Source organism: Sciurus carolinensis, chromosome 2 (assembly GCF_902686445.1).
Source record: "Sciurus carolinensis chromosome 2, mSciCar1.2, whole genome shotgun sequence".
Taxonomy (NCBI): domain Eukaryota; kingdom Metazoa; phylum Chordata; class Mammalia; order Rodentia; family Sciuridae; genus Sciurus; species Sciurus carolinensis.
In genome coordinates this window covers 13263122-13278822 of record NC_062214.1, presented here as the reverse complement: position 1 = coordinate 13278822, position 15701 = coordinate 13263122, and the positions used below count along the sequence as shown (strand labels likewise).

Here is a 15701-nt window from a genome sequence, read left to right as displayed (position 1 = left end):
GAGAAGAAAAACTAGGTCAGGTAGGTGAGGGCTGCACATTGAGACCCAGTTTTGTGCTTTTTGCTCTCCTCAAATCTCTTAAGGCTCCGCACTAGGACTGGCTGCAAACATGGATCCTTGTAAATGACTCAGCTGGGCTGCAGCCCCTCTGAACAGAAGGCTCAAGGCCAGAGTGTAAGAAGAGCTTTGTGGAAATTGCTGCTGTCTCCCTTGCCAGCTGGCATCAGGCAGGCATCAGTTCATTCAGTACTTACCAAGCACCTACAATGGTACCCATCACTGCCCAAGGTCTTGGCTTTATTCGTCCTCAAGGCCTGTGTGGCATGCACTTCCTATGCCTTTTGAGAGAGCTTGACCTCGCTCCCTCCTCTCTGAGGTGAGAAAGTAAAGTATCTATTTTCATCATTGCTGTCATTCATGCCTCCCAGCCACCAAGGCTGTGGACTGGAGCAACAGCCTTGAACACCAGCTGGAAGGCTGGGCACTAAGCGCAGGCGACACAGGGTGAAGGACCTCTGTGTAAGGCATGAGGGCTCACACTGTTCCCTGACGGGGCAAGAGGCAGGATGTGTTCATGGGGGTGTACAGAATGCCTTTCCCTGCTGTACCCAGCAAGCCTGAGAAGGAAACACTGTCCCAGTACAACAATCTGTGAGCATTCTTCACCAGCAGGTGTGTGCCGTGTGGTGGGGGTGTCTGGAAGAGGAAGGGGCTCTTGGAAGGTAGCTAATGGCTCCAGCTGGAGTTCTCTAGTCTCCCAGGTATACTAAAATGAAGACTGCCAAGGTGACTCCACCCTTGGGCAGGGAAACAGCTGTTAACAGGAACCACAATTTGTACATCAAAGAGTATTTATTGAAAACCTGGTTACTGACAGGAAGCTCCTGGCTGTTCTCTGGTTGCTCTTGGCTCATGATTGGGAGTGTTACTTTTTTCCCATTTTACTGCCCTGCAAACATTCTGTCCTAGGATAGGTAGATCTTATATAAATATATATACATGTTCTGTATAAGTATGGCCTATAGTAAAGAAAATATATAGTACGCTCTTCATTGGGTAGTACCTACCATGCCGGGGTATCAATACTGAATGCCACTGTGTTAACAGGCCCAGGGGGAGAGGATGTGCATGTGGTTCAAGTGCTGAAGCACCAGGGAAGCCCCATGGCACAGCTGTGGCCTTGGCTGACCCCAGCCAGCTCCCTTGAAATCATGGCCAATGGCAGAAACCACAGCACTAGGAAGGGAGAGAAGGAGAGGCAAACTTCCTAGTCTGGAAGGCCAAGGGAAAACAAACCGGAGGGGCTGCAGCTCAAGCCAATGCGAGATTTCCCCAGGAAGGAAAAGATACAAATGTAGGGGTGACCAGGTGGAATCCTGTGACATCACCACAGTCTAGGCCTAGGCCTTAACGGGGCTTTCCCTGCAGTGTTCCTGGAGACTAAGAGGGCAGGACTTGGAGGTCTCTGCCTGGCCAGGATGAGACTGAGAGCTTGTATGGAGAAACTTCCATCTGTCCTGATGCCTGCATGGACAAGAGAGATCTGATAGCTCTGGAGACCAGAGATGTCAGAGTCAAACCTCAGAAGCAGCAGCATCTTGGCACCGGATGAGGCTGGAGTGAGCCCTCGTGAAGACAAAGCAAAGGCCCAAGGCCCACATTCAAATCCACCCACAGGGAGCCACTCCAAGGCTCTCAACATGCCCGGTTCACCTGTCCTCTGCAGGCAGCTTTTCCTGAGCCATCTCTGGCTCATATGGGATCCCGCCAACAAGAGCAGGCTCAGGAAGGAAAGGTGGGTAGCTGCTGTTAAGCCCAGTTCAAGACACAGTTTCTAGGCTGGAAGGCAAGGGCACCTATCATTCATTCCTCATGGCCCAATCCCAGGCTTCGTGGTGATGGGAAGGCAAGCACCCGGCCTCCATGACTCCTATGGACAGGGACCAGGAGGAAGCTCTGGGTGGTCTGAGGTGGGTTTGAGGAGTGGCTGGCATTTACTGGCCACCACCGTCACTGTAGTTTCTGTACAAGCAAAAGACAAGGCACCAGAGCTGAGTGTCTCTCCTGGGCCCAAATCCCTCCTGGGTACTGTCGTCTGGCTCCAGGCTCAGCCGTAATGATAGACGAAGTCATAGCTGCTGGGCTCCTTGGGGACTGGTGGCGGTGCTTCGGGGATCTGGATGTTCTCCAGGTCCAGGAGCCGCAGCTTCATTTCCATGCTCAGCAGGGTATCCAGGTCACTTTTGGTCAGCTCACTGGACATGTCCTTACCTAGAAGGGCACTGAGGCCATCAATCCAGATGCAGTACTGTGGGAAACAAGTTGCAAAAATGTCACATGGTAGCCACGGGGCTGCAGGATAGTCTGCCAGAGTCCCTGATCTGATGGAACTTACCATGGTCCCTTCTGCACTGTTTAGAATAGGCAGAACTGACCATAGCAAAGATGAAGTGGGAGGTGGTCACACTTTCTTAAGAGATCTTCTGGGTTTTATGGCGGGTTTACAGTTAAAACTCCCTAAAATAATATGAAATGTGGCCTAAAAATATAATTAATGAATAGAGCAAAATGAGACCTAAGTCTGGAGCATTACCTACCTGAACTTGGTTAAGAATCTGTCATGAATGTGGTGGCCAGTCCCCAAAACTGGAAGTGTATAGTGCAGGGCATGTTAGGTGAAAAAAGTAGAACCCATACAGGAATATGGAAAGGTCTCAGTCTTATTTTTTTAAAAAAAGTAACTTGAAAAGACCAGTCAATAAATGTTAAGAAATAAGTACTAAAGAATGAGCAGGAAGGCGGCATGATGGGAGGGAATAACGTACATTTCTTCCAGTCCTCCCTCCTGAAGTCTCCCTGTGTCTCTATTCCTTCCTGCCTTGTTCACTTGGCTCTCCATATGCTTGTTCTTCCTTTCCTCCCAGCTAAACTCTACTGGCAGCTCAGGCCCTGACCAACTGTGCTCTTCTCAAAGCCTGGCCTCTAGTTCTCACTGGTGGCTCTCAGCTCACCAGGCATGTATGGTTTCAACAGCATTTACTCTTCCAGGGCTGTACATGGAAATGCAGGCCCCTTGTCAGAAGAACAAGAACCGCTTGGCTTCAAAGCCCAGGCTGGATCCACTATGACATGTGACTGGGAGCCCTGAGTAGGGAGGACCTGGCAAGTCAACTTGGATTGGGGGCCACAGATAAAATGAAAAGAGGAGAATTTTCCTAGTCCTGGGTGAATAAGTTGTCCCTAGTAGACCCTATCTTTCCAACATATAGCTGTAGCTAAAAAATAACATGGGAAGACCAGCCCACAGCAAGGGGCCCACAATATGGCAGAGCCTCAGCATCCAACAGCCTGCATGATCTGCTGTGGCCACCTGCTTTGAGATGGATGCTCCTGTTCTGCCCACTTGTCCTCCCCAGCTGCAGAGTCCCAGTAAGGGCTTTGCTGTTCAGGGCAGCAGCACACTGCTCACCTCATATTTATTAGGAGCGATGAAGTTCAAGGTCTCATCAGGGTCATACAGGATGGAGAAGGCCAGTTCCAACACCTCCTAAAGGAGACAGGGTTTCAGTTACTTGGAACTACAGAATGGCCTAGGCTGTGCACATCAAGAGCTTGGCCAAAGTCCTAGTAACGTGGCACTGTCACCAAATGCACTGATTTAGCTGTGACGCCACACAGGTGTGGCTAGAGATAAGGCCCAGTGGTCATCAACTTTAACTCTTAATTTAAGTCCTGCCTAAGTTGTGGTGACACTTTTAAGATGGGAGTAGTCATTTCAACACTCAGAACCCTTGAATGTCAGAGTCCTTGACTATACGTTTTAAAACTTTTTATTTTACATTAATTAACTATTTATTTACATTAATAAAATAATTGACTTCCTGTTTCCGTCACGCTGTAATTGGCACAGGGAAGTCTTAACAATTGTTTTAAAAATACCAAAAACAAACCACAAAGACAATTTGAACATCAACAAAATAACTGCAATGAACTGAATGAGACAAATATAATTTACTTATATCCATGACTTCATACTAAAAAACAAAGCAAAACAAACATAAAATTGGTTATTGTTGAATGATAACAGGGAACTCACTCAGGTTTTAAAAGTACATACATTAAAAAAAAAAAAAAAATCAAGCATGGTTCTTCCTTTCTTGCATAAACTGTACTACTAGAAAACCAAAAGTAAATAAGAGCAAATTTCTCTTCGGAGAAGTTCAGCTCATAAGTAGAAAAGGACCAACTGCACCGGAAAGTCCCTAGTTGGCAAATCTTAACTTACTAATGGAGTGGGCACTCAGCAGCAAGTCTGCTGATGTGGCATGAAGGAGACACTGGACCTTAGGAGCCTCCTGGCAGATCACAAGACCATCTGTGAAGGGGTCTTGCCAGAAAAAAGACAAACCTGAACCAAATCAAACCTCTAGATCACTCTAGCAATTTACAGATTGGGGACAGAGGAACAAGTTAAACTAAACCACAGGGAGACACTGAGCAAAATTCAGACTCTGGGAAACTACCAAATAAGCAACCTGGTTTCTTCAAACAATAAAAACAAGGAAAAAGAAAATGGAAAAGAGAGGGAACTTCCGAACGAAAAAAACGTAAAAAGACTCATTACAATATGGACTTTAGATTTCGATTTAAACAAAATGGTTATGAAAGTGTGAGTATACATCTAAACCTTTACATGTTTTTATATAAAGAAATTATGACATTTATAAGACAATTGGTGGACATTCTAACATGTACAAAGTATTTGACAAAATAACTACTTCTGTTAAGTGTGATAATGGTGTTGTGGTTATGTTAAAGGAGTGCTATATTAGATATTCATAGATGAAATGTGTGACACTGGGATTTTCTTCAAAGTCACAGGGAGAGGCATGAGGGGTCTATTTTTTTGTATGTTCAAAATTCTTAACAGAAGGTTCAAGGATCATTCAGAGAGGGGAACAGACAGACTGAGCATGCAGCTAAAAACAGCCTCCACTGCTACTCTGCGGTGTCACTGTGACAGCTGCTCACACTCAGGACTCTCTACTCACCTTGTTCTGTTTCAGAGCACTTTTCTCTTTCATGTGCGGACAATCTTTCCCAGTGACGATGGCCTTAATGTCTGCAACAGGAACTGATAAATGATGGGATTAGCGTCTGGAAGCTTATGCTGCAAGCCGGCCAGTGCTTGCCTCAGTGCTGGAAGGGAAGCCCTGGGCAGGGTGCCAGGAAGCTGCAGGTCCCAGACTTGAGGGCTCTACTGCCTCAGGAAGGGTAGCCATGGACCATGGCCTTGCACTGTGCCCTTCTCCTTGGTCACTTCCCATAGACCATGGTTTAGTGAGGCTGTCAGAGTCACTGGGCGTTGCTTTGGGGCTCTTGGGTTTAATCCCCAAGGAGTGGGGCCTTGGAAACTTCACAGTAGTGAAGGTGACAATGCCATCAGAGCAAATGTCAGTGGCAGCTGCTAAGCTGGGCTGACTGCCTGCCAGCCATTCTTCAGCACTCACGCAGACTTCTGGGAAGGGTGACCGTTATTACCATTTTACAGAAGCATCCAAGGCAGAGGTGAGAATTAACTTGCAATTAATCAGAATTAATAACTAATTAGGGGCAAAGCCAGGGTCTGCATTCAGGTGGTCTGGCACCAGAGCTTTTGCTCTTTTCTACTTAGCCCCGTACCATCCGTTACAGTCTACACATGTTCGCATCCTTGACCCCATCAACCCCAAGCCACCCAGTGAGGTGGGCCCGGCAGATGATCTCTGACAGATAAGGAACAGGTTCAGGGAGCTCATGGCCCAAGAACAGGTACTCAAATAGCCAGGACCAGAATTCGGGTCTTCTGACAAGTCTAGCTACTACCACACATCAGCACAGAAATGAACCTACTTTTCTCCTGCAGGGATTCAAATGTCACCTCTCCTTGAGGGTTGTCATCCAAGTCACCATAGTGCAGGACCTTGTGGTTCAGTGCTAAACGGCAGTACCAGAACCGTTCTGGAACACAAGGAAACCAAGCAGCTGAGCAAGGACAGTACTGGGAAAGGCCTGGGCCCACAAAGGACAAAAGGACAACTGTGGCCTTCCTGCTCCCTACAGGGGACACCCAGGAAGGCTTTTCCTGGCAGCAGGGAGTCTGCTGGGTGAGGACCAGCCCAGGGCCCCTTGTCTCCTCTCACCTTGCCTTCGGCGATTTCCGATTTTTCGGAAGCTGCTGCCCTCACAGAGCCTGTTCAGGCGCTGCTGCTTGATCAGCTCAAGGATCTCAGGCTGGATCTTCTCCCTCAGCTCCCTGGGGTGGACATGCGCTGAAGTAAGTGGAAGGTCAAGGGGACGCAGTGCTCCTGAAGGCAGAGCTGGCAGCCACCCCCCTCCCTCCCAGGCTCCTCCAGGACAGCGCTTACACAATCGGTGGGGACTGGAAGTCATCCTGACTCATCCTCTCAGACTGGCGCAGTCTTAGGATCTCAGAGTAGCTTAGGCTACGCAGTTTGCTCTTGAACTGATCCAAGGAGTTGGGTTTGGAGGGCAAAGCTCGAGTGATCTGCTCTCGGACCACTTGCATAACCTGAGAGGAAAGAAGGCAGCAACTCATGCCACTGCTCTGATAAATGGACAGGTTGACCTGGAGACCAAAGCTCTCCTCAGCTCCTGCACCCGAACAGAGCAGGCCCTAGAGATACCTGCTGGGTGAAGGAGAGTACTGACTTTCTAAGGGACACCTTCTTAGTGGCTACTCAGGCCCAGTGACAGATGGTTATATGGAAGGGAAGCACAGCTGGCACACTGTGCAGTGTTAAAATATGTGTCAGTTCTAAAACAAAAACTGTTAAAGAACAAAACTGGCTACCCCACTGTGTGTGCCCTATGATCTCACTAAGGAAGGGAAAGGCCATGGGAAAAAAGAATAGAGAAAAACACAGAAGTGGATGTTGTTGGGTGGTGGAATCTATAGGTGACTTTTTCTTCTTTATACTTTCCAATATTTTTATGATATGATTATCTTCAAAACCTTTAGCTCCTAGGTTGATTGCGAGTCAGCTTGCGAGGGACTGGTGCAGTGCTCTATAGAGTGGGCATTCTGAAAGCACCAAGGGACAATTATCAATTAATACCCATGATGCACAGAGGCTACCTACTGTCTCCTAACCTCTCCCAGCATTGGCTACGCAGTTAGTGCACGGTAAGCCACAGCTATTCTGCTATGCTTATTTTCCTGACCCCTAAGGAGAATAGGAGGGGCAGGTGCTGGCTTCATTGTGGCCCTCAAGGTCACAGAGGAAGTCACAACAAGGCTCTTCAATGCCTCAGTCTCGTGACTCAACATTGCAGACAAAGCTGGTTTTCTCTCAGGGGTTCCCCAGGCACTGGCCAGCTGTCAGAGACCACTGTGTGATAATCTTGCATGGGCCTCAGAGCAGCTTGGTGATGCTGACCTTGTTGAAGTCCTCTGCTGTTGCCCTCATCTCCTTCCAGGTCTTGTTCAACAGCTGGATGCAAATTCCAAAGAGCTCTTCAAATGCTCGGTCATGGGTAAAGAACATCGGGTGGTAGTCATTGCGCCCTTCATTTGCTGCAGAAGAGTAACAAAGGCTAAAGGCTCTGTCCACCGGGCCTGGGAGCTTACATCCAGAGGCTGTGGATTCTCTGTTCCAAATTTCCAAAGAATAAAAGCAGACCAAGAACCATAGCTGCCAAGGAGTATGGGATGGGCCTTTCTCCATTTCCTTAGCTTTCTTCTCCAGGGTGCTTTTTCTGGTTTGCCTCTACCCTATTATGGACCCAGTTAATCCTGACACACCTCAAATTACTAGCTTAAACAAAGCAACAGCCATGATTCCCACAAAGATAAGATGGAAGACCAGCTCATGTAGTAATTAAAAAAACCCCAAGGTTGACCAGTCCCACTGACATCTAACTGTTCACAACCTCCAGTCTTATAAGGCTCTTGGCAACAACACTGGCTAAAGGAGGAGAGGAAGCTGCAGACTTACGCAGTTCCCCAACCTGCAGGATTTCACAGAGCATTTTGGTGAGTTCAATAGCACTACGGCCAAAGGGGCATTCATGTTTGTCTTCTCGGCTGCTGTTCTCCAAGACAATCTGTGGGGGAAGACGAAAGGGAGGGTCAGGAAGGGGAGGGAGGAGGGCAAGAGATGGGCACTGGGAGCAACGGGTCACCCCCACCACCTTTACCCGGATGTAGGTGTCCTGGTGAACTTTAGCCAAGTACAGCATGTTGTCCAAGGCCAGCATTCCAGGAGGAGTCTGGGTAAAGTCCAAGGCTGGGTTGATATGGTTCTGGAAAAATGAGACATCTGATCTGAGACTCAGTAGTGTCCCATGTGTGGTATGCCTTCGGAGAAGCCCTGCTGCCCTCCTTGAGTCTGCTGCCAGCACCTGGTGCTTACTACCTTGGTCCTGGCTCTCTTCACATTCCATTTCTAAGACTGAACTGGGGGCTCCAGTGCTGGACGGTGGCTGCCTCATCCTATATCCCAGTACCTAGCACGCGGCCAGGCACTGAGTAGGTGTGCAGCAAATAACACAAACCAACCCCACCCTCCAGTCATATTCTACCATAAAACTGTCACAATAGCTTTGCAAAGAACCTAGCTGTTTTGGGGGACAGGTCCCCATTCTACCCACTGTGGCGGACCTCCTGGGCCCACCCCCTGATGAGTGTGTTTCACGGGGCCAAATGTTGCAAAACACTTGCAAACTTGCCACTGCCAGAGTGAACCAAGCATCAAGATCCTCGACCTTATTACTGTCATCTGTTCTTGGGCCACCATTATGAAGAAGGAGTTGTCAGGCTGGCTAGGTGGACCTTCTGACTTCCTGTCAGAGAGGAAAGCCTACCGCCCTCTCTATTCTTTACTTACAGTAAATCCCAACATTTTGTAGTCCTTGGTGTACATGGCTTTGCGTTTTTCGGTCCCACTCCCAGGAACACTGCTAGGGTCAGACTCGGCATCGAAGGCTATCCTCCTTAGTTCAAATATAATATCTCTTTGAGCCTGACAGGTGAAGAGACAGTCATCAAGTGAGTCAGTCAGCCAAGGAAAGCAAGAAAGGGAGAGTGGGGCCAAACTCTGGCCCTAATCAATCTCCTGGGGGGCACTGCCTCTACCCCAGCAGAAACAGGCTAGGTCCAGAGAGTCTCCTATTAGGCACGCACCACACGGGTTCCAGGGCAGATAAAGACCACACACAGTATCTGGCGTACAGAACACAGGGAATGCACAGCAGCAGTGAGAAAACAGCACCTTCTAAGCCAGGAAAGCACTGTCCCACTTAGCACCTGCCTGGTCATTAGGGTCCATCTTGGTCATCATCCTTTCTTCCAGAAGGTTAAAGGTCAGGACTTGAAGGACATAGAGTTGATGGGCCATCTCCGTTTTGATTGGGCGGTTCCCTCGGATCACATGCTAGAGAAAGCAAAGGCAGAGAGCGGGGGGGCCGACTTGTCGCTTTTTCTGAAGAAAAGCCATAGGCATGCTGGTGAAAAGTACCCTGGGCAGGGAACAGGCTTCCTCCCACACACAGGGACTGCATGTTACAGAAGGGGACAGGGCGTGAATGGGCTTGATTCAGGCAGATGATCCACACAGGCCAGGCTGGGGCGCCCTCCCTTCCTCTGCACTCCCCTCCTTGGGGAGGTGGAGTGGAGGACAGAGCTGCACCCGACTTCAACTATGCCGACCGTGGGCCACCCTACTCCAATCAGGCACCTCACTGACCACTACATCCAGGGCAATAGACAGAGCATGGAAAAAGGGTCACTTTTTCCTTAGAAAAATGTTTCCATGGCTGCATGGCTGGGTACTGCTCTACCCAGTACAGAAGCTTTTGAAAAACCACTTTCTTCAAATGATATTGAGCCTCTACACAAATAAGCATCTACCTCTCCTGTCCAACTCCTTACACTGCCCTGTGCCTCCTTTTTCTCCCCCACCTGTCCCCTCTCCCATCACCTGTGTATGTCCCACCTCCAGACCCCCCACAGGGCCCTCTGCCCCCCCCCCATCCTGTGCCCCCCATCCTCTCTTGGCCCTGGATACCCGCCCTCGCTTCAGGTTCTGTCTTTGCTCACATTGTCAGCGGCTTCCTCTTGCGCGCTGGACCTTCCTACCTACTGGCCTCTCGTCGTCCTGCTCTCCCTCCCAGGAAACCCTGCTCTTTCCTCCTTGCTCCCTGTGCTTCTCCCTGCTCCCCCACTTGGCCCCGCCCACCATCCTGAATCCTGTCACTGTGGGTTCTTTCTTGCTCAAATGACTTTTGCCAGTTTCCCACATGTCCCATGGCTGTGTCTTCAGGTTTTCTTCTTAGCAGCCCTGTCTCCAGAGCTGTGCTGTCCAATGTGGTGGTGATTTATATTTAAATCAGTTAAAACCTATTTAAGTTAAAAATTCAACCTCTTTGTCGCCCCAGCCACTGTGACTAGTGGCTGTCATGCATGTGTTGTTCAGGACATCAGCACAGAAAGCTCTATCATGCCACCCTCTCCAGAGGCATCTAACTCTCAACGTTTATCTTTCCAAAGCTCCCTGGAGCTTTAGATCAGTTCTCTGTAGAGCTTGCTCTGGCTCTAGATTAATTTCCCATAGGCCTTTGCAGTCCAATTGGTGGCCCCTAGGCACCAGTGATTGTTGAACACCTGACAGGTGGCTAGTCTAAGCCAATGTGTTGCGTCGAATTGTACACAACTCGAAGTCTTAGTATGAAAAAAAAGTAAAATATGTCATTAGTAATAGTTTTTATTCATTACATGTTGAAATCATGTTTTGGGTATCTTAGGTTTAATAAACCATATCATTAACTTAATTGCCCCTATTCCTCTCTTCTTTGCCAAATAGGGATCAGATACAGGGTCATGCAATTAGTAGGCAAGTGCTCACCACTGAGCTACATCCCCAGCTCTTTATAAATTCTTTTATTTTGAGACAGGTCTCCCTAAGTTGTGATCCTCCTGTCTTAGCCTCCACATCACTGGGTTTATAGGCATGTGCCACCTTATTATTCAGTTTTCTTTACTCCTTTTTTTTTTTTTTTTTTTTTTTGGTACCAGGGATTGAACCTAGGGGCACTTAATCACCAAGCCACATCTACAGCCCATTTTTTAACTGCTTTTTTTTTTTTTAGTTTTTATTTTGAGGAAAGGTCTTGCTAATCTGCTTATGGCCTCACTAAGTTGCTGAGGCTGGCTTTGAATTTGTGATCCTCCTGTCTCAGCCTCCTGAGCCACTGGGAATATAGGTGTATGCCATTGTACCTGGCATTCCTTACTCCTTTCTTAATGTTGCAACTAGAACATTTAAAGTTAAACATGTAAATAAAGTTTTAATTCCACCAGCTGCGCTAGACCTCTTCCCCAGCTGTGACTCTGCTTTCTTCCTTTGCTAGATCCATGCTACCCAGTTTAGTTGGCCACAGCAAAGTATGAGTATTTAAATTTAATTGAAATTAAAATTATACATTCATTTCCCAGCCACACTAGACTCATTTCAAGTGCCCAGGTGGCCACCATTTTGGATCACACTTCCACAAACTAGAGAGTGTGCCAGTGCGTCTGAGCCAATCTTGCCCCCACCCTCCCTCTGAACGGGAGACTCATCCCAGCCCTATCTCCCCAGAATGAGCTCTCTTCCTCGCTCTGCCTGTGCCCAAGCTTTCTCTGCCTCTGACGTTTCTTGCCTGCCTCCACATCTCTTCTGCTCACTGAGCCTTTTCCTCTCTGCTCTTCCCTTTTGCTACCACCCTGCTTTCTCCCCCTTCTGTTTTTCACTCACTTTAATCCCCTTTCACAAACTAAAGAGACACCACGAAGGAAAGGTAGTTAGTTACTCTAGCCACCGATGGCATGGAGAACATGGCTGTAGTTTTGGAGGTCTCATCTGAAGGTTTACTTGACTGCCAACCATCTCAAGGCCTAAGCTTTCTGGCTTAACTAGTTAAACCCCTGGTCTTCAGTGAGCATGCATTAACCATTTCCTGGTAGGTCATTTAAGTCCTGATGCTGAATCATTTTCTGTAGTTCTGGAATTTTTGCTTGTTCACAAGATATGTCCAGAAATGAGCTGATTTTCTAAGCCCATTCAGGCAAGTAAGTCTCAAACATAATTAAATTTCCCTGGAAGAGCACCCTCAACACCAGATGCAGATGAGGGTGCCTAGAGAGCTGCTCAGGTGTGTGGGCAGCCATGCAATGAGAACCTGTGCACTCCCAGTCACTTGGGGGCTGCAGTCCAGCATTAGCTTAGAGCCCTTCCTCCTGGGCTGGTGGTTGAGCTGTGACCACTACAGAGAACACAGCAGGAGGGAGAAAGTTCTGCAAGGTGAAGCCTGCAGGCTGCAAATTCATAACTGAGTGCTCCTCTTCATAGGGGCTCAGGGCTTACTTCCTGAATTCTGTCACCACTGCTTCCTGTTCTGCCCATATAGCGGAGGCTTACCAAGTGCCAGGCACCCTGCTGAGTGCTGTATATGTCTGTGTCTGTGTGTACACATGCTCACCTCATTTAGTCTTTGCATCCAGATGAACAAATCAAAACCCAGAGAAGTGAGGTGAACTACTCAAGATCAAAGCAGTCTGGAAAATCTCAGAGCAGGGCCTGGTCAACTCCACAGTCCATGTTCAGCATTTTTTTTTTAACACTTGACTCCCGAGTGTTCATTTATTCTCTTCACTCTGGTCTCTCAGTTTCCCCTTGTTTTTGACAGCTGACAGAATTGTTTCCTTCTAATCTAGGTCCTTGGCTCTGCTCCCGCCCACTTCTGTCCTCCTGCACCTCACATCGCCCCACGGTAACAGAAAGGACTGTCTTTCTAGATCCCTGCCTAGCAAGTCCATTTTCCTCTCCTCCCTTCTTCACCCCTCAGAAAACAACACAGCTTTTCCATGTGGTCTTTCTAAAATGCAAACCTGGCTATCTTGCCACTCTGAGTAAATCCCCTCAATTGTCCTCAGACTAAGGTCTCACTTGATCTGGTCCTTGTGCTGCCTGCCCTACCCCAACCCAATCACACAGTGTTCCCTTCCAGCTGGAAATCCTGTTCTTCCTGGTTTGCCTACTTGTCCTCTAAGGCTTACCCAAAGACATTTCTCTAAAGGCTTCCTGACACCCTGAATCTAGGTGAGGATACATCGCTCCTGTTGTTCTCTCTAAGACCCCAAATCTCTATAGAAGCACTGACCACACCAGGCTACAATCACTGCTTTTCTTACTGGACCAAATGACTTTGAGAGCACACACTCTTATTCATCTCTGTCAGTACCCTACACGATTCAGGCTTCTGATCAGTGTGAATTGCTTTCCTCTTTATTTATTTATTTTTTTAACTTTCGAGGTACAGGGATTGAACCCAGGGGTGCTCTACCACTAAGCTACATCTCCAGATCTTTTTATGTTGAATCAGGGTCTCATTAAGTTGCCCAGGAATGGCCTTAAACTTGCAATCCTTCTACCTTAGCCTCCCAAGTCACTGGGACTATAGGTAAATGCCTCCCCCCACCCCCCCACCCGAGTTTTTGTGCCTGTTTTAACATATGCCCTCTGGATAAACATTCTGGAGTTGCAACAGGCAGTTAAGCAGTAGAGCTGCCTTTAGTCCCTTCTTGAAGTGCTGGAATTCCTGGTGGGATGGCTTCCTAGAGACAACTCTGCTCACAGAGGATTATGAGAAAATCTTAACAGTTTAGTGGGCTGCGGAATGCAGCTTAGCAGTAGAGTGCTTGCCTAACGTGCATGAGGCCCTAGGTTTGACCCTCAGCATAGTAAAAAAGCCAAAATAAGTGTTATGGTTTAGGTATTAGGTGTCCTCCAAAAGCTCATGTGTGAGACAATGCAAAGAAGTTTAGAGGTGAATGATTGGGTTATGAGTGCTTTAACTGAATCAGTGCATTAATCCTCTGATAGGGAATAACTGGATGGTAACAGTAGGCAGGTAGGGTGAGGCTGGAGAGGTAGGTCCCTGAGGGTATGCCTTCGGGGTATACATTTTGTCCTTGTTGAGTGGAGAGTTCTCTCTCTGCTTCCAGGTGTGTGTGCTGAATGTCTTTCCTCCGCCACATCCTTCTGCCATGATGTTCTGCCTCACCTTGGGCCCCAGGGAATGGAGTGGGCTGTCTATGGACTGATACCTCTGAAACTGTGAGCCTCCAAATAAGCTTTTCCTCCTTTAAAATTGTTCTTGTCAGGTCTTTTGGGCATAACAGCAAAAAAGATGACTAAAACAAAAGGTTTAGTACCTATTAAATTCCCTCTGGGTGCCCTAATACTATAATGATAGGTATAATTGCTATCAATAGTAACGAAACATTAGTAACAAAATACAATGTGTTTAGGGGCTTACATTCAGGATTATGGATCGAAGGTGCTTCTGCGCAAATGCATTGGCCATATCCTATGGAAAAAAATAAAGTAAATATAAGGAAAGATGGTTGGCACACACCTGTGATTAGTATCAAGGGGAAGGTGATGTCAGTTTTTTCCCCCCCTTCCTTAAATTTCCTCTCCTTTCCAACAAAAAGTGGGTGAGTGGAAGAAAATCTACTGACCATCGAATGTATCTTACACTCCAAAACATTCCTCTTTTTTTTAAATGAGCGCAAATTAACTCAAATAGAGCTTTCCACCTAATGGCACAATCAACCACATCGTCTTTCCACCTAATGGCACAATCAACCACATCGTCTTCACAGGAGGACATGGACGATGAGACACCAGAGTTACAAGGATGCTGGGCAATGGACATTGCACGCAGAGCACGAGCAGCATGACAGTTCCCCAGCCACAGGCATCAGCCAGGCCACTGCCCCGCAGGAAGGATCTCTGGTGAAGCACTGGCTCCAGACTGAGCAAAGGGCTCTGGGCCTGCACCTCCTCCAGCTCCCAGCAGTCAGGGCTGGACATGGGTGCCCTAAAACAGAAAGCTATCCCTCGCTTCTCTCTTGTTTAGAGAGCAATGTGCTCTCCTGATAGGTTTACCTTTTTTATTATATTTGGCTTAAATTCCGACAGTGATGATTTATTTACTTAGCATGCCCAGGAAATAAAGTTTCCCACATAAATGAATCTTCCAGGGAGCAAAATTTTAAGCATTTATTATTTTGATCATTCTTATGCAAATCTTTAAGAACTATACACATTATTTCTGAAGAGACTACAATGGTTATAATTTAATCATTGCCAAGGACTCGGATTCATCAAAAAGAACAGTGATTATTCTGTGTTATGACACTGTACTACCCTAAAGAGCTACTGAAATGTGAAGCTATTTTCCCTAAACAAAATGGTCCCAGATTACAATGCTTTTAATTTTTCTGACAGCTTTTCACAATTGTGCCATCTCCTTCTTCCAATGTCAGCCATTACTTCTTCCTAATGTTAATTAGTATGACTTTACTTTCTAAACTGCTGCCTTCATTTAATTTTATAGATAATTCTAAGTCAATGAGCCTGAAGGAGCTGACACATCTCTCCTATGCTATAGTATCTGTGATCTCTGTCATTTCTCTCAAACGGAAAGGCATTCCTCTTTCATTTCTAAATTTCTACTCATGACCCAGATGGCTAATACCACCAGGAGCTTTAAGTTTTACTTCGCATCCCCTGAGCATATGCTGGCTGGCAGAGGAGGAAGGTGACCTAGAAACTTCCTTGGTAGCTACAGGAGGTCAGTTGAGATTAAACCTT

General features: G+C 47.3%; 1 protein-coding gene across 8 annotated transcripts in view; it reads right to left on the bottom strand.

Moving 5' to 3' along the window:
* Positions 1-435: 435 nt before the first annotated feature.
* Positions 436-15701, bottom strand: part of Elmo2 (engulfment and cell motility 2) — a 39321-nt gene continuing 24055 nt past the window's right edge. For 4 of the 8 annotated variants that reach the window (XM_047539927.1, XM_047539928.1, XM_047539930.1 and 1 more), the window contains 12 exons: positions 14359-14409; positions 9312-9434; positions 8889-9023; positions 8200-8304; positions 7998-8106; positions 7440-7576; positions 6408-6571; positions 6183-6295; positions 5893-6000; positions 5052-5134; positions 3470-3547; positions 436-2308 (listed from right to left, as the gene is read on the bottom strand). In XM_047539927.1, coding sequence (XP_047395883.1) covers positions 2108-2308; positions 3470-3547; positions 5052-5134; positions 5893-6000; positions 6183-6295; positions 6408-6571; positions 7440-7576; positions 7998-8106; positions 8200-8304; positions 8889-9023; positions 9312-9434; positions 14359-14409 — 1407 coding nt within the window. In that variant the 3' untranslated portion in view covers positions 436-2107. The remainder of the gene's footprint in view (positions 2309-3469; positions 3548-5051; positions 5135-5892; positions 6001-6182; positions 6296-6407; positions 6572-7439; positions 7577-7997; positions 8107-8199; positions 8305-8888; positions 9024-9311; positions 9435-14358; positions 14410-15701) is intronic. The other 4 variants (XM_047539931.1, XM_047539932.1, XM_047539933.1 and 1 more) reach the window with 2 other exon arrangements.